The 17870-nt window shown below is 43.4% G+C and overlaps 1 protein-coding gene across 7 annotated transcripts in view; it reads left to right on the top strand.

Annotated features, from left to right (window-relative positions):
- The window catches only part of L3MBTL4 (L3MBTL histone methyl-lysine binding protein 4), a 332768-nt gene that overhangs the window by 163321 nt on the left and 151577 nt on the right, over positions 1 to 17870 (top strand). For all 7 annotated transcript variants that reach the window (XM_072949221.1, XM_072949220.1, XM_072949226.1 and 4 more), the window contains 3 exons: positions 4582 to 4673; positions 16067 to 16171; positions 17221 to 17356. In XM_072949221.1, the coding sequence (XP_072805322.1) occupies positions 4582 to 4673; positions 16067 to 16171; positions 17221 to 17356 (333 nt within the window). The remainder of the gene's footprint in view (positions 1 to 4581; positions 4674 to 16066; positions 16172 to 17220; positions 17357 to 17870) is intronic.

Here is a 17870-nt window from a genome sequence, read left to right as displayed (position 1 = left end):
CTCCAGGCCTGAAAGGTTTCTGTTGAGAAATTCACTGATAGTTTTATGAAGGTTCCCTTGTTCGTAACTTCTTTCTCTTGCTGCTCTTAAAATTCTTTCTTTGTCTTTGAATTTTGACAGTTTAATTACGGTGTGTCTCAGTGTAGTCCTGCCTGGGTTCAACCTATTTGGGATCCTTGGGGCCTCATGGATCTGAAATGTCCATTTTTCTCCCCACATTTGGGAAGTTTTCAGCTGTTACTGCTTTAAATATACTTTCTGTTCCTTCCTCTTTCTCTTCTCTTTCTGGAATTTCCATAATGTGAATATTGTTTCTTTTCGTTGTGTCCCATAATTCCCGTAGGCTTTTTTCTCTTGTTTTCCTTTTTTTCTCGTGTTGCTCCTCTGACTGGGTGATTTCCCATGTCCTGTCCTCCAGGTTGCTGATTCTTTCCTCTGCACGGTTGAATCTACTTTTGAAACTCTCTATGTTAAATTTTTCAGTTCAGCTGTTGTATTTTTGAACCATAGGGCCTTTGTTGTTTTGCTGGTTGCTGTTTCCTGATTAACTCGTTTTGTTCATGCATTGCTTTCCTAATTTCGTTTAGTTGTCTGTGTTTTCTTGTGGTTAATTAAACTTCCTTAAGAGGATTATTCTGAACTCTTTGTCTGACAGTTCATAATTCACTGCTGGTTTAGGGTCAGTCATTGGAGCTTTGTCAGTTTCCTTTGCGGGTGTCACAGTTACCTGGTTTTTCATGATCCTGGATTCCTTATGTTGGTGTATGTGCATCTGAGTAATGGGGCTCCTCTTTCAGACTGTGCAGCTTTGTTTTGTCAGAGGAAGTTCCTTACCAGTCAGCTCTGCTTGAGTTTCCGGTGTGTCTGCCAGTAAAGTCCTTGGGCAGTGGGGCCTATTATTAGAGTTTATTTTGAGGTGAGGCACCTGTTCAAGCTCTGAGGATGAGGATGGGGGTGGGGGCTGGGCCAGTGGCCAGGAACAATTGGACAGGACGGTTGGCTTGGTTCCTGCCCAGGGGAGGCTGGAGGATGGGCTCCACGGTTGCCCGGCCTCTGGTCAGGCCTGGTAGATGGTGGGGATGGGGTGTGCATTCCGTCGTGGATGGGCTGTGAGTTAGTGCCCTCCCTGGAGGAGGGTAGCCTGGGACCCAGGGCCTGTGCAGCTCCCTGTCTAGGGACCCACATCAGGCCTGAGTGTGCGCAGGTGGGGCCCTGGTTTTCCTCTGCAGACAGGCAGCTCCACGCTGTGCTGTCTGTTCAGGCACCGATGGACACGGGGCTGTTGAGTGGGCTTCCTGCTCCCTATGTGCTCTGGCGGGTCCCTGGTGGGCAGGCTGTGTTCAGTGATGGGGTGGGGGCACCGTGAGTTAGATGCCCTGCCCAGGGGCAGTGGGGGCAGCAGTCTAAAGCCAGTAAAGCTCTTTGTTGTCTTACCTCGAGCTGACCGGGACCCGAGTTCCCTGGACGAGCAGAGCCACTGGGCCCCATTTCTCCCAGGAGACGTCACCAGCCCTTCTGGTCAGGTAGGTCTGGAAGGCATGTGACCCCAGCGACTGGGCTGTGACTCAGCACCCAAGGCTCGAGGGCCAGTAGCTGCCTCATCTCAGGATCTGATTCAGGCAGACCTGCACCCCATCAGTGTCTGGGCCAGAGTGTACCCCACCTTGGTCTGCAGCTGCTCAGAACCACTGGCTGGATCACCACTTCCTTGGGTGATACAGGTGTGGACTCAGTCTGTGGGGCCCCTGTGCCAGCGTTGCAGGCCCCACCCCGCCTCCACCAGCCAGTCCCCAGCGGTGAGCCCCGCAGGTGCCCCTGCAGCCCTTGTGGGGCAAGGTCAGAATAGGGGCTCCCGCAAAGTGACCCACGATGCTGGGGATGGGGGCTGACGGGGCCCTGGCATCCTCTTTCCCCTCTGGAGGAGCCTGGGGCTCCGGGAGCCCAGGGTAGGGTGTGGTCCACAGTCAGGTGCAGCCTCTTCTCCCTTCTCCTGTGTCTGTCTTGGTCTGTCTGAGGTGCAGGGGGCTTCAGCCTCACCCCGGGGAGGGTTCTCTCAGGGGGTCCTGGTCTTGAATGATCATTAGTACTTGTGAGGGGAGCAGAGTCAGCAAGGACCTAGGTCACCGTCTTGGTGACATCACTGCTCACATACAAGTTTTTAAGGAACACAGCTGTTGTAGAAAGTGAGATTTTTACATTTGCTTTAGAGCCAACGCTGCTGTAATGTTTTCTTGCTGAGCTTATAATTGTTGTGAATTGCTTATATGAAAATAGGGCTGTTGAATAATCTTACCAGAGATTCTTTGGGGTTTGTCAAACTGCTTTGTCTGTTTAGCAGCATGAGACGTGTCACATGGTGGGGTAGGCGTGGCAGCGTCTCTCATGGCTTGACGGGTGGCAGCCTGCGCTCCTGGGTGTGATCATACAGAGTCTCACTGTTCCCAGACAGAGCAGGGACCCCGCCGAGGACAGCTCTCTCAGCCTTGTTTGATGTCTGAGGTGCTTTCTGAAATTCTTATCCCTTAGTAAGTGTATTTCTTAGCGAGAGCACATCAGTGTGTTCTGATTGATCAGTAGTAAATATTAATGGACGAGCTCTGTATGTATAATTTAAACTAAAAGTTAATGATTTTTTCCTTACAGTCTGAGCTTAAATTACTCTTTTTTGTCAATTGTGTATACTACTGTCAAAGGGAAAAACAGTATATAGTATTCATTTATCTTTCACTGACTAAACCAGGGACTGGGTTCTAGTTTTATTCCAGTGGACAGTATGCTTCTTGCTGCATTAAGAGGAGCTCAGAAAATATGTTTTTGACTGTTGAAAAGTCTGCGTGAAATCTTTGTGCACAACTTGATGGATTTTTATGTTTGCTATTCCGTCAGGTGGCTCTGGTGTCCTGAGAGGTTTCAAATATTGGTCTTAGAGGTGGTCTGACCACCTGTCACCACCAGGGCTCTGGCAGCTCTGACCTTTCACTGTCTGCCTTCTTCAGGCACATTCTGCAGCAAGATGAATGTGAGAATTAACACTCACAGACCACTTCTTACCAGTCTCCTCCAAGGATGTGTGTATGTGAGTGTGTGTGTTAGTGCAAGTGTGTGTGTGGTTAAATAATGCTTGTGAGGATTTTAAAACTGCAGAGAGTAACAAGTAAGAAAAGAATATTTACATTAATCCTACCACCCATGTGTAACCACCACTAATATTTTGCCGTTTCTTTCCAATTTCTTTTCTACACGTATGTTTGTATGTATGGATACATGTATATGCGTTGTGTCTTGCCCGAGGAAGGGGCTTTATGAGTATGTTGAAAACATGAATAGTTTAATATGTGTAATAATTTGTATTTTAAAATTTAGGGTAGTAAAGTAATAAATAAATAAATAAACCCCAGAAAATACTCAAGATATTTTATTATTTAAAAAGTGTACTTTTTGACATCTTTGTAATCATATATGCATATGTGTGTATATGGTTATATGTATATTTAAATATCATTTATTTAACTTTCTCCCATATTAATATTACTTCACATTTTTGCTGTAACGATGTTGTGATGTACATTTTACCATCAACTTTAATCATGACTACTTCCTTAGCATATTAATTGTAGAGGAGGAATAACTGGACCATAGAATATAAACTTAAAAAGTTACTAATCCTTTTGGCCAGATTTTTATTAATTAAAAATGATATTTTTACTGAATTACTGTTCATTTAGAAAATTTGGAAAGCAGAAAATTAAAGTACAAAGAAAACTGGGAAGAAATTATTTGTAATCCTGACACCTAAAGGTGACTTCATTTAAGATTTTGATTTATATAATTTTAGTCTTTTTTATTTCCATTATGTATTTTATCAAGAAGGATCATTGTGTTTCCTAAAACTGCTTTCTTTTTCATTTAGTAGTTTATCATTGACGTAGCCTTTCTCTACCATTAGACAGTCTGCTGCAGTGTAGTTTTATGGCCTTCTATTAAAATGACACATCTGTTAAGTGCATTTAATTAGCCCTCCCCTGGTGGACCTTCAGTTTGTTTCTGCTGTTTCACTGTGATGAAGAGTTCTGTAACTGCATTAAGAGATTCCTAAAAGGAGAATTGCTGGTTCAAAGTATCTAAATAATTTTTAAGGCTTTTGACATACGTTTCCACAGTGCCTTTCACCAGGTTGTACCAAGTGACATTCACACCAAGAAGTATGAAACTGAGGGTATAACAAAAAAAGTATTCAAGTCTTTTGCCCTAAAATTACCCAGATCATCTTCAAGAAAGCCTGTGCCTGTTCCCTCGTCTTGGGAGGCACGAGGGGTGCCTGTCCGAGTGCTCCTCAGCAGGGTCCTGAGTGGGATGCATTCGCTGTACCCCACGTTGTTCTGGCACAGGAAGCGCTGAGTGCAGTGGTCACCCGATTTTACTAAACACTCGCAGAAGGTGGGCGATCAGGCTCTTCCTGTTAGTTGCAGGGTCTTCTGATGATCAGTTTAAGTACTGAGCCTGCTTCTTGGATTTACCGTCAGTTGCATTGTTACTCTGTCACTAATTGTCTCAAGAAGAGCCGCTGTGTTTCCCTTGCAGCCCCCACGGCAGCCGCGCGGGAAGCCTGGTCCTGGGAGCAGTACCTGCAGGAGCAGGAGGCGGTGGCCGCGCCCGTGGAGCTGTTTTCCAAGGTGAGCCGCTCGAGCTCATAGGTTCTCGCAGAATCAACACGTATGAGAATTCCTGAAGATGAAATCGTCTGTCTAGATGGAACCCCAGCTTATCTGATCAGTAGGCTTTGCTGGAAAATGACATGACAAAGCTAATCACAGCCTCGATGACTCCGTGTGTGCTCTGGGGCTGGCCCACCTGTGTGGAAGCCCCGTGCCGCTACCTACCAGCTCTGTGACCTTGGGCAAGCCCTTCAGTCTCTCTGTGCCTCGTGTCCTCATTTGTAACGTAGGGGGATGGCTGTACCTGCCTTCCTGGGTTGCTGTATGTGAGAAGGACACAGGGTGTAACAGGCACGTGATAAACACCAAGTGGGAGCCTTTCTTCTGCTTAGCTGATCTCACTTGCACACGTCCGCCCAAGGGCCTGGTGTGAGGCATATGTTTTGATGTGTTGCCTAGAGGTGTGGGTCAGGCAGCTGGTTAGGGAGACAGCGAACCCCTAAATCAGAGCCTCCCTGACTGTAAGGGTGCCCAGAGCAGCCTCAGTGGACTTGCTGGACCCAGTGATGACTGGCCCCAGGGGCTTGCAGCTTTAGGGACCATCTCTACCCAAGGTACCCAACTCCAGAGGGCAAGAGTGGGATTTCTGTCCTGAGATAAATCCGATGGAGTGTAGTGACCTGTGTTGTGACCGGCTGTGGGACGTGTGACTTGCACCTTGACGTTGTGAGGTGTGACACAGCCCTGGGCGCTGAGGGCACGTTAAGGTAGCGGGTCCCCATGGAGGGTGCGGGTGGCGTGGACGTGAGCGGGCTGGGCATGCAGGCCACGTGGTTCTTTGGCTAAAGACAGGACTTAGAACTCCTGAACTCTGGTCTCTGTCTGCTGGGAAGGTGCCAGTGAAGCATGAGCACACGGGGAAGTAGACACGCCCGATGTGGTGGCCGCCTTCGTCTTCGCTCGTGATTTCACGAGTAGGCCGGTCCTGCTTCTGGGCTCTGTGCACAGAGTGCCACGTGAGACTGGGCTGAACCACTAATGTGCTTACAACGTGGTTTCTCGAAAAGTCTTGCCGTCTCATTGGGGTGTGAGATATGCACAGAAAATGAGATAACGGATAATGCTTTGAGGAAGAGTTGTCAGTTGTCTGTGTAATGTTCCTTGTCCTGCTCTGCGTGCCCGTGATGATGTCCGATTTGTCGTGAGGGTGGGACATACAGTGCTTCCCTGACTGCACATTCTAATACACACGTATATGCATACATACACTACATATAGGCGATATATGTTACATTTATATGCCAAGATGAAGTCAGCATGATTCATAATTGGAAATTGGTTTCGGTAGACTAAAAAAGGCAGGTGCTTGATGCCAGCCTCCCAAGAAGTAAGATCAGACTGGACTCAGTTTTGTGTTGATATTGTGCCCTTGACAGTGAATGTTCATCTCCATTATTATAACAGTAATATTATGGTAAGTGTTCAGGTCAGCCAGCTGAGATGGAACTCTTCAGCTTTTAACACTGAGAATGTTGAAGGTAAAACTTGAAATAGTGTGCATATCCTGAATGGAAAGCTACTCGAAAGACAGTGAGTATTGTTTTACTTTTAGTGTGTAGTTTCCATCCTGATACTCAGCTTTTAGAAGATATGCCAGTGACACACACACGCCGTGTTAATTGTCATGCAGATCAGAAACGGATTCTACCAAGAAAACGTGGACGTTTTTAAAGAAGAGTACACTTGTTTTATTTGCAGGCATGGTTTTTGCATGTTGAAGGTCTATTTTAAGTTTCTTTTTGTACAATTATTTTTTATAATTTATTTTACCATCTGGAGTAATGAACCTACAAGGATATAAACATCTTCTGTTGACATAGAAAATTTAAAAACATTTTTCTCTTCATTACTGGTGAAATGTGCCTATCTTGATTTGATTTAAACTTTAAAATGTTGTTTTCTTTTGCTTTGAGGCTGGCTTTCAAAATATCTCTGTCCTCTGAATTCCTCCTGCTGGCTATGGGGAGGTTCTATTTCCTCATCCTTTCTAGCTTCTGGGGGCCACCTGCCTTCCTTGGGATGTGGGCCCACATCACTCCACTCTCTGTTTCTATCCTCACGTCTCCTGCCCTGGTCCTTCTGCCTCCTGCTTCTAAGGACGCTTATGATGGCACTAGGCCACCTGGACATTCCAGGACGTCCCTGCATCTCCAGATTCTCAACGTAATCACGCCCACGAGGTCTCTTTGGCCATGTAAGATACCAGAGTCACATGTTCGGGGTAGGATGTGCACGCCTTTGGGGGCCCCTGTTCTGCCGGCCTCAGGTGCCACCTCTTCCCCATGGCTGCTGCTGGTCCATCCCCACCCCCAGCCTGAGCAACATCTTGTGGGTCAGCTCCCTCCCGTTATTCTCCCAGGACCTCTGCTGCCCTCATCTGTGGTGAAACAAAAGAGTGTAACATCGTCCTTGGTCGCTCAAGGCATCGGTTCCCTCTGGCTGTAGCCAAAGTGCTCTCCTGCATGTCTTGAGAAAAATTATATTCAGATGTTTGATGGGAATTTCAAACACAAGACATTCGAGGGCAGGGGAAAAGTGTGCTTAGAACCAGGACATGCAGTCCTTTAGGCTGGTTGATGGCTGGGACTCTGGAGAGAAGAGCGAACGCCCGTTCATGTCCATTTCTCCTGTTCTCCAAGCCCTGGATCTGGGGCAGAACTGAAGATGCGCCCTGATCTGTGGCTCAGAGCCCTCTCCCCCTCTGAGAACCTGCCCCTCTGAGCTGTGGGACTCAGAGCTCTGCGGCTGTGAGGCAGTCCGGCGGGTCTGAAGCAGTGGAGCCAGCAGACGGATCAGGGTGCTTTCTTCTTCTCGGGGCGGGGGAGCCTGAAGCCCTGGCACACAGCTTATCTGCAGCCCCAGCTGGAGGCGGAACGTCATGTTCAGAGGAAGGGAAATTAAAGGAAGAAAGTAGTGGCATTTGGAGTCAAGGGTGGACCGTCCCCGGCTCTTCTCCCGCAGTTAAAGCACATTGATGTTACACGTATCCTCGTCCCCTTTCCCCAGGAGAGTTTAGTTATTCAGGAAAAAATATATGGGTTCATTGTTTTAGACACTAGATTCAGAGGATTTGTAGGATCCGCTCAGTGATGGCCAGTGAGTTATCAGACAAGTTTAGGAGTTATTTTTAAAAGTTCTCTCTGCGCAGCTCTTTGTTTTATACCGTGTGGGTTCTTTTCCTTTGTTCATAAGGATCTTTGTTAGTCTAACACTGCCTGAACTCAGCAGTGCTTCACCCACTCTGGTCTGTGCTTGCTCTCTGTTTCTGAGACTGTAGTTCAGTCAGTGGTTAGGTTAGGGCCACTGGAGATACAGCGTCTGTACAGACGTGCACACAGATGTGCACACACATGCGCCAAACTGCTCGTCGTCAGTCGGCTCCAGGGGACTGGGAATTCTTGCCCCGAGATTACAGTAGATTCACGAGAGCACAGTAGAAATTACGTTTACTAACTCATGGAAGAGCACTTCTGTTGTGCTGTGGATTCTGTGTTCTCTGTAGAATGCCTCTCGGTCTAATCTTGACGGCAGTTTGGGATTCAGAATTAATCTATGGAAAATGTGCAAAATAACAAGGAAGTGGTCTCTAAAATGACAGTTTAAAAGTACACAAGCAGCCATCCTTCACCGCCATCACTGAAGCGTTGCAGCGGGCTGTGTTTAATTATGTAGGTGATGATTTTTCTCCATCAGTCTAACAAATAGGTGGCAAAAATAGGCACCACTGTGAAGAGGCAGAGTCTGAAGCCCGCTTCGCCGCCCGGCTGGGTCTTCATGATGAGCCACTGCGGTGAACTGCTGTGTTGTGCTTATCGAAGTCTCATAAAGAAAGAGGTCACTTAGTCACTGGGTTGGTCAGTGGTCGATTCCTGTAAAGGACAGCCATGCGGTTCTTACTGTTTTTTTTTTTTTAAGTCTTAGACGCACTTTGAACATTTAATGTGAACTATTGATATTCTCCTTAAAGAAGTGCTTATATTCACTTGCAGACTAAATTTTATATAAAATTTAGGTTTCTGGAATCCTTGAAGTCATCATGGGCCCACCCCTCCTCCACTGTTAGAACAGCCGTATTAAATAAATAAGAGTACCAAGAAATAAATGTGTGTGCATGTGTGCTGTGTGTACTGTGTGTGTTTCAAGTTCTCCATTTTCTCTGTGATTAAAAAAGTAAAGTAGTTCTAATGTTCTTGATAATTTCCACTCTCAGCTCAGGCAGAAATCATCTTTTCTTGAGGGAAAAGCGAGGAAGGTGTTTCCTGGCCTCTCGTGTGCCGGCGTCTCTCGGTGAATAGACTTTGACGATGAAGCTTCGTTGCAGGGGACCTGGGGAGGGCACTGAAGCTACAGCGGCGCACCAGAAAGTTGGAATTGGTACAGAAATAATAGTTTTCATGGCTGTTCATCAAGTCCTTGGAGGTATCAGTAGATGATAATAATGTTACAGAAGTCAATGAAAATCTGGAAATTTCTTTCAAGTCTGAAAGCTGAGTGGTCCGTCTTAATTCCCAACCTTCCTCCTCCTCTGTCTCCAGCCGCTCAGGCGCATTTTGCCTCCTGAGCAGGTACTGAGCCTGCCCTGCCCCCGACTCCCAGCTCTTGCTCGCGTTGGCTGAGGTCTTTGTTATCATGTGTCCAGGCTGTTGCAGCATCCCAGAACACACTGTAAGTTTGCAGGTGAGGGCACAGGCCAAGGTTTGAATTCGGATTCCAAGTTTTCACTGACTAGCTGTGGAAACGGAGCAGTCCCTGAACTTCTCTGAGCCTGTTTGCTCATATGTGAGGTGGGACTTGTGCCAGTTCCGAAACAGGGCAACAGCCACTGTGGCTTACATGAGCTGAATTGGAGGCTGTGCAGGGTCCACGGCAAATTCTCAGTTACTAGTAGACATTAAAAGCCTCCTTTACTGTTTTTCCTTTTTCTCATCTCGCTACTTTTCTAATCATTTTCCACATCACCACTAACAATATCTTAATAAAATGCAACAATGTTTTTTTTTTCCTCCCTAGTGCCTAAAAACGTTTGCTAGTGCTTCGTTGACTAAGAATAAACTGAAAGGTCCTTACCAGGACATATAAGACTTCCCGTGACGGGGTCCTGCCTCCTTGTCTGGTTTCTTCATCACTTGACTGTGTGTGTGTGTGTGTGGATCTTTTTAAAAAAGATTAGAATGCCATTTAAAAATTGTAACAAGACAGAGGAGTATAAAGATAAATGGCTTTCTCCCTGCAGGCTCCCCACTCCAGGTGAACCACTCAGAGTAATTTGATGTGTGTGCTTCCAGATCTGTAGAGATGCGTCCTGCAAGTTTACACGGCCCTGTTTTCCTCTCCTGGCGCTTGCTCTGTATCCATCAGCGCCTCACGGCTGTGGTACACCACAGCAGACCAGGTCCGCGGTTTGCTGTTGTAATAGCTGCGTTGTATTCTGTTATACTGTGTCTGTTTTCTCTCCATCCAAAGTTATTTTTATATGTGCTGTTGTGGTAGAAATATGATTGTTTTCCTCCCCAAATGCATAGTCGGGGTCCCGATGCCATGTATCCTTGCTCTCCTGATTTATTCCATAGTAAAGCCCCACATTCTCCGTGGCGCTGTTTTCAGATGTTTGGTACTGGAGGCTCATTTATTGGTCATATAGCATATACTCGGACCTCCAATTTTTCATATCTAAAAAACTCATCCTAAGTTTTAATTATAAAGCTAAAAGTTGAAAAATTATGAAGTCTTTAGAGTTGCCTGTGACCTTTCAGAATGACCTATCACAGCGATTAACTGTCCTTCAAATCCAGACACACACTGTGGTCTCAGGCACATACATAATCTCTTGGGCCCCAGTTTCGTCTGTAAAATGTATATAACCACACTTGTTTCATAGGGTTTTTTGAGGCTTTAATGAATTGGTATGTGTAAAGGGGATGGTATTTGAACAGGACATGGCCCAGAGTCATGTGCTACAGAAGGGCTTGTCGCATCAGGGGCAGCCGTATACGGCTGGTAAAGGGTGGCTCATGCTCCGTACCGCTCCCTCACTCTTGTCTTCATTTTTGTTTAGTGAGCAAGTTGTATCTAGCTGTCATAGGCTGTTGACTGTGAGAGCATGTGTTTGGTGGTTCTTCAGGTAGACGTGGACTGTCTTGGGTGTTCAGATCAAACACAAACCCAGACTCATTGTGTTTTATCAAATGCTGTGTTGACACATTATACGGAAACCCTGGCAGGCCGGGTCTCTCTACTTCAGAGAGAGCTGCAAATGCCTTTGTAACTTTCTCTTTGATTGTACTCATCTCAGGAAAAAAATTTTTTTTCCACGTTTCCTTCTGTAGTATTTGAATTATCTTTTTGCACTACCAATAACACAACTGATTTTTTTCCCCATTGACTAAAGAAAATCATCAAGCGTAGAGAAAAAGTTAAATTCTCTGCAGTCACGCTGTTTATATTACAGTTTGCCTGCATAAGATTTCCTGATCGCTCCCCTCTTTCATTGAAAATTGTAACATTTCAGCCCTGGAGATACATAGTGAGATGATTTGAGATTTTGAAGATGTTGCTGAGATAAACCATTTAAGAAGGATGCTGAGCTCATGGCAGTGATCTTTGGAGTTATAAGAAATTTTGTTTTTATCATCTGCATATAAAATTCCCGGGAACCTCTCCCTTTGACTGCCTTCATGTGAAGATGGGGAAACCATAAGCCTGTGGCCCTGGCCTCAGTGGCTGTGATTCCATTGCCTACCCGGTTTCCCCCACTTCTTTTAACTAATGAATTAAGATCAGGGAAGTGTGGTTGGCTGCCAGCTCTGGCCCCGAGTAAAGTAGGGGGGAGCCTTGGCGTGTGGGCGCTCTTCTGCGCACACGGTTTCGTTAATGCTCTGCTGGTGTGGTGGCCGCTGCCCTTTTGCAGTCTGCGTAGCAGCTCAGAGCCATCAGTACAAGATAATCTCTCTGCTCTTGAATGGGGTTCTCAGCGATAAACAGTAAAATTTAGCCCGGATTTTCTCACATGTGTCTACCAGCTCCCTGAGGGTTGTTCCTGCTGCACACTTGTGACTTTGTCACCCGAAGGAGCAAAAACCTGCTGGCACACACCTGTCAAAACGAGTGCCCGGATGCATTACATTTCTTAAAGGAGTTTTGTCACTGGCCTGTCTTCTTTACTCTAGACACGATGTTTCATTTTTTTTTGTTTTTTTCCTAATGCTCTGACTCATTTTATTTTTAAAGACTCGTATGTCATCTGTACCTGCTCTTGACATGAGGTCTGCAACTTTGGATAATCCTTCTTCTCCATCACTGTGGCACATTCATCACTTTCGTCCTAGAAACCGTTATTTCGCAACTGTTGTGAGAAAACAAAACAACTGAACTTCTGTACCCAAGAGCGTGTGGCGCAGGCACTTCCGTGGAAGTGTCCTTGAGGCCTCTCGGCCTCGAGCCCAGTGCGGTTTCCCATATCGTTGCTGCTTCCGTCCCCTTCGTGGGAGAGATGGTTGGCGGGCTTTCGGGAGCCCCAAGTCTTGGCTGTGCTCTGCCACTAAACTGGTGTGACCTTGAAAGTCTCTGAACCTCTCTGGGCTTGAGTTTATCTGTAAAAGTGTGTTTCAGGTCCACAACCCTTATGACTTTCTATGACTGAATTTAATGGGCTATTGTTTGTCTTTAAGTGTGTGATTCTAGGCCCCTTTTTTCATCCTAAAATATGATTTTATAAGGAGAACTATCAACATTCATGTTCATAAAATGTAAGATTTTTTAGAAAGGGAAAGAATCTTTATCTGCTATGATTAAACCATTACACAGAAAAGAGGTTGATGAAAGGCAGTGATACTTCTCGCTAGATGCTGCCTTTCCGATTGCTAACATGGCTGTTTTTTTGGGTTTTACTTGAAACTCTCCCAAGGATGCTGTGGCTGCTTTAGTCCTATAGCATTCCTCGCAGTGTTACATAAAGCTCCCAAATGTTCGGTTGAGAAACCATGTGAAATGCTGGCAAGAACGATGTTGTATCCTAGCTGTCGACTGTGATCCATTACCAGGGTCTTGAATTTACCATTCATGTGTGTAAGTGGATATAATACTGCTCAGTATAACACTGGTTCCTCCCCATCCCCAGTTTTACATCTTTCAGTTTTGTTAAAACATGAAAAATGTTCTTTAATTTACTGTAGCTTCTTAATTTCCTTTCAGCATCATTAACATCTTCTCCCCAGTCTCCCGGTCTCTTCCCCTTTGCCTTTTCTTTTCCGTGTTGTGTGTGTGCGTCTGGATATGTGTGTATGAGTGTGATGCTTTTGAAGTTAACCGAGGAATTTCAGAGCAGCAAGCAGGAGGTAGTCACAGAAAACTTGTTAAATACAATCTGCTGGGAAACAGAGCAGAAGTGAGAAGAAGGCTGGGAGAGTTAAATACACACATGACATTTATTTTTGTAGAAATAAAATATTCCCGAGAAATCATTTATTCTTGCCATTTCAGTTTTTTTGGTTTTTGTCATCTTCTAAGTTTTTTCTTGGAAGCATCTGAAATGATCTGTGAAAGAAAGTTTTTAACGATATTTTACAAGCCAATTCATAAAGATGTGAAAACAATTTATGTTCTTCTAAAAAAAGGCAGGCACCCAAGTCTGGAAGAAGGTTGAATGAACTATGTTCCTACACACAGTGGAGGGCAGGGCGGCTGTAAGGAGGGTGTGGACGGTCGCTGTGACCTGACTGTGACCTGACTTTGACTGGTTTCCAGGAGACACTAGGAAGTGAAAAAAGCCAAGTGCAACGCAGTCTGTAGTGTAAAAAGGAAGGAAAGGTGAGAAAAAGTATTAGCATAATTGCTAATTTTTTCAAGAAGAAAGCCGGATAGGATAAACCAGAAAAGAGCAAGGTTGGTTACCTGTCAGAGGTCGAATGGGGCGGGTAAGGTATGGAGGGCGAGATCCTTCCTTGAGTACCTTTGCATGTAGCTTTGACTTTTGAAAGCAGGTTCATAGTCTGCATATTAAAAATCACAATAAATTATTAAGAACTGAAAGAAAATAGGAACCAATGAACTGAGTCGTATCTCAAGTGACTACTAAGGCTGCTCTGAAGAGAAAAAAAAGAATGGATCCACGTTGATTATGAGCAGAGTTTTTAACTGAGGACCCCATTCTTGGATGGCAGAGCAGGGAGAGAAAATTGCAGACAAATCCTGAGCTCTTTTTGTGGGCTTGTTTCTTACAGCACAGGTAAAAGAGGTCTGAACGTGCAGTAGATGTGCCACAGGATTTAGGATATGAATGAGTAAGGGTGCCAAGCTTGTTACAGGACAAGGACCAATACAGAGTGAAAAAGAGCAAGCCCTTGGGGGATGGACTGGAGTTAGATGTATCTGTTTGGACTTATTTATGGATATATGTGCACATATGTACATATATATAAGTGTTTGTGTGTGCTTTGTATGTAACTGTAGTGAAGGAATTGGAGAACACTAATTTGTGATTGAAATGAACATCACCAGTGGACACGCTGCCATCTGTGGTTGCAGATGTGCTGTCCTGAGAAGGACCCGTCATCACCCATGTAGCGTGCTGGCCAAAAATGCATGTCCTGAATCTGATCACGGGGAAATATCAGGCAAATCCAAAATGAGGAACTTTCTATTTTGAAAAATAGAAGAGGGAAAAGAGTGTGTTCTTTGAAAACGTCAGTGTTATAAAAGATAAAGAAATGCAATGGAAGATGTTCCAGATTAAGGGAGACTAAAGAGACAGGCCTATTAAATTGAATATCTGACCTTAAACTGAATCCTGCTCTGGAGGGGGAATGTGTTATAAAGTGCATTGTTGGAAAAATTGGAATATGAATGGAAGATGAATTAAAAATACTGTATAAGTGTTAAATTTAGAGAAGTTGATAACTGAGCTGTTGCTAAGAGAACATTCCTATTCTTGGGGAAAATAAACTACTCTTAGAGAAAAAACTAGTATTTAGGGGTTAAGAGCCCTCAAAGGATAAAAACATCCCCTGTACATATATGTGTATGTCTGTACATCCGTACCTGTACACACGGAGACACCTGAGGGCCAACAGAAATGATAAAGCAAATGGGGTGGAGTGTTAACGGGAAATAAATCTGGGCAAAGGCTGTATGTGTAGTCTGTACTGTTTTGTTCTTGCAGCTTTTCTCTAAGTTTGATGTTTCCAGATAGAGATTTTTTCCAAAAGAATAAATTTTACCCTAAAAATAGGCATCCGTATGATAAGCAGTCATAAATATTAATACAACTAGTGATTAAAGAGCAGCTCTAGATCTAACTGTACTAGATCTTCCCATTCTCCATTAGTATACTTAGAAATTTATTCTCAGTTAAAAATAAATTGACTGGTAATGCTGAATCATCTCAAAATTAGTAATAATACAGCAAGCCTATGGGAAACAAGACCAATATTAAAGAAAATAATAATGGGAATAAATGAGGAAGTCTGTTAAGTAGATTCCATTTATAATAGCAATAAACATACAAAGTACACAGAAATAAATGTTACGACGTCTACATGAAAATTAAAAAAAACCAGACCAAATGATTAGAGTAAATTCAGAGAGAACAAGTTCCAGAATTTAAAATCTCAGTATGATATAGATTGCTCTCCAGATAGACTCGTTATCAGCAGCTAACACAATGTGATATAGGCAAATATGCCAATAAATAGAATAAAAAAGGCCACAAATAGACCCACAGACAGTAGAAACATGCCGTAACAGACGACACTGCAGGTCAGTGAAAGTACAGACTATTCAAAAAAGTTTTGTTGAACGATTTGTTTTCCATATGAAAAAATAGAGCCCTACCTCACACCATAAAAAAAAATTCCAGTTGTATAGTAGGTTTAAATATGAAGAAGAAAATCTTTAAAATAACCCTAGGGAGACTATCCATGTAACTTCAGGGCTGCAAGGGATTTCATAGGCTAGACGTGCAGCCTGTAGAGGAAATAATTGATGTATTTTGTTACATTAAAATAAAATTCTCCACAAGGAAGTCATCATAAACAAAGTGAAGAGCCAAGTAATCATTCAAGTCAACACAGGATTGTTCCCAGAGTGCAGGAGGAGCTTCAGATCATTAAGGAAAAACGGGCAAGAGGAATAAACGGGGAGTTCACATACACAGAGTTTGGCAGGTGAACTATTTCAAAGCGCATACAACTGACCAAGCCGTCTTAGAGGGCCAGATATGTAAGAGCAGCCTTCTGTCTTTAGCTGGATTACTGGGCTTCCAGGCTAGTATGATTTTGTGCACGGCCCACCAAGTGTTATAATATCAAATTGTGAAGGTATTTTAGTGACTCATACTGTATCGTGGAATTTCACAGGACCAGTCCTTCCCGGAGCATGAAAATGGCTTTCAGGTTGGAATGAGATTAGAAGGTGTTGACCCCCGACATCCATCTGTGTTTTGTGTGCTTTCTGTAGCTGAGGTAAGACATGGTGTAATTGTTGGGCTAACTGCACAGTGGCAGAAGAGAATTTTCCAGAGAATGATGAATTTGAGTGCTTTGTGTTGTAAACAAGTTCCATTACATTATGGATTTATTTTATTCAGTGATGGGTGAAATATGTTCTTTAATGATTTTTTTCCTTCTCTGAAGATTAATTTTCTAAGTCCCTCATCACAAGCAGTTATTCTTGATTTAATTGGTAAATAGTTTTCACCTGAGATTGATAAAAACCCGGGAATCCCACAATGTTGCTTTTGTCTGTTAAAGGAGACATAATTATTCAAGTTTAAGCTGCACTAATGGGAATGTATATGAAAAATATCTATGCTTAGGAGTTACGTATTTATAGAAATACATGAATTTTATGAAAATTATATAGCATGAAGAGCCATTGATGGAAGTAAATGGCTTATAAAATGTAATATTTACCAAACATTTTATATTAAGTTGGTAAAATACCTCTATATTTTAATACCATCAAACATAGAAAATCTGTTCACTTAATTCACTGATCGTAGCTATTAAACGTGTATAGCATGTGTAGGAGATATGTTTCTCAGACTGCTTTATTATTTTCTTTACTGCGTATACTGGATTCATGTTTTTGAAATAAAGCCATGCCCAGTTTGGTTTTGCTCTGTACTTTAGCTTCCATGGCCTTGGGACATGAGTCTAAGCCAGACAGCAGGAGATGGCGTTTCTGAAAGAAATGTTTGATAGGTATTGAACGAGTAAATAAACTTGTTGGTGAATGGATATGTTAATTGTCCTCAGATGCCTAGGCTGAGAAAATGAATAATTTTTCTGCAGAAAAATTCTCGCTTCTTGAAAGATAGTGTCTATTTTGTCAACATTTTGTGTTATCCAGATCATCTATAAATTTGTTCTCTAATACAAGCACATTTGGATGGAGGGATTGGCTCATCTACATTGATGGTGTTGACAGAATAAATGAACGTTTTGTTGACTTTGTGTATACTTCAAATGCATGACTCTTACTGAACAAATGCATACATACCATTTTGCAGGTATGTGGTTACCGTCTAAGGCTTCATTTTGATGGTTATTTAAGCTGCTATGATTTTTGGATCAACGCTGGTTCCCCTGACATCCATCCAGTAGGCTGGTGTGAAAAGACCAAGCACGAATTACACATCCCTAAGGGTGAGCCGGGATGGGAAGACAGTTTCATCTGAACAATGTTTTATAAGATACTGACACGAGAGCCTGGTGTGAATTGATTTTCAAGATGAAAGTGTGATCCACAAAAAGCATTAAGACTGCAAGGATTCCATTTTTAGAAATGAATAAATATCTTTAAAAGAAAAGCATCGATGACTGTTGAGGTCAAATATTCTCAGGTTACATAGAGAAAAATTAAAATCTTATGAGAGATTTTATTTTACATATAAAGTTTATTAAACTGTATAAGGAATGAAGAAACTAATGTTTAAATTACAGTTGAAATAATGTTTTTCACTGAATCAGTAATGCTGTACAGTGAGGAAGCTTGGTTCACATGTACAATTTTTTTGAAGAGGAATCATGGAGAACAGGGAGCTATCGAAGAGAAAATGTCGCCATTTTCTTTTGATGGGAATTAAAATCTCATCTTTGTCTTTTATTTTGCACAAGAGGAACCGGGGTCTGGCAGATGGGATTGAGTCCCTTCTTACTT

This window comes from Vicugna pacos, chromosome 24 (genome assembly GCF_048564905.1).
Source record: "Vicugna pacos chromosome 24, VicPac4, whole genome shotgun sequence".
NCBI lineage: Eukaryota > Metazoa > Chordata > Mammalia > Artiodactyla > Camelidae > Vicugna > Vicugna pacos.
This window is presented reverse-complemented; position numbering and strand designations above follow the sequence as displayed.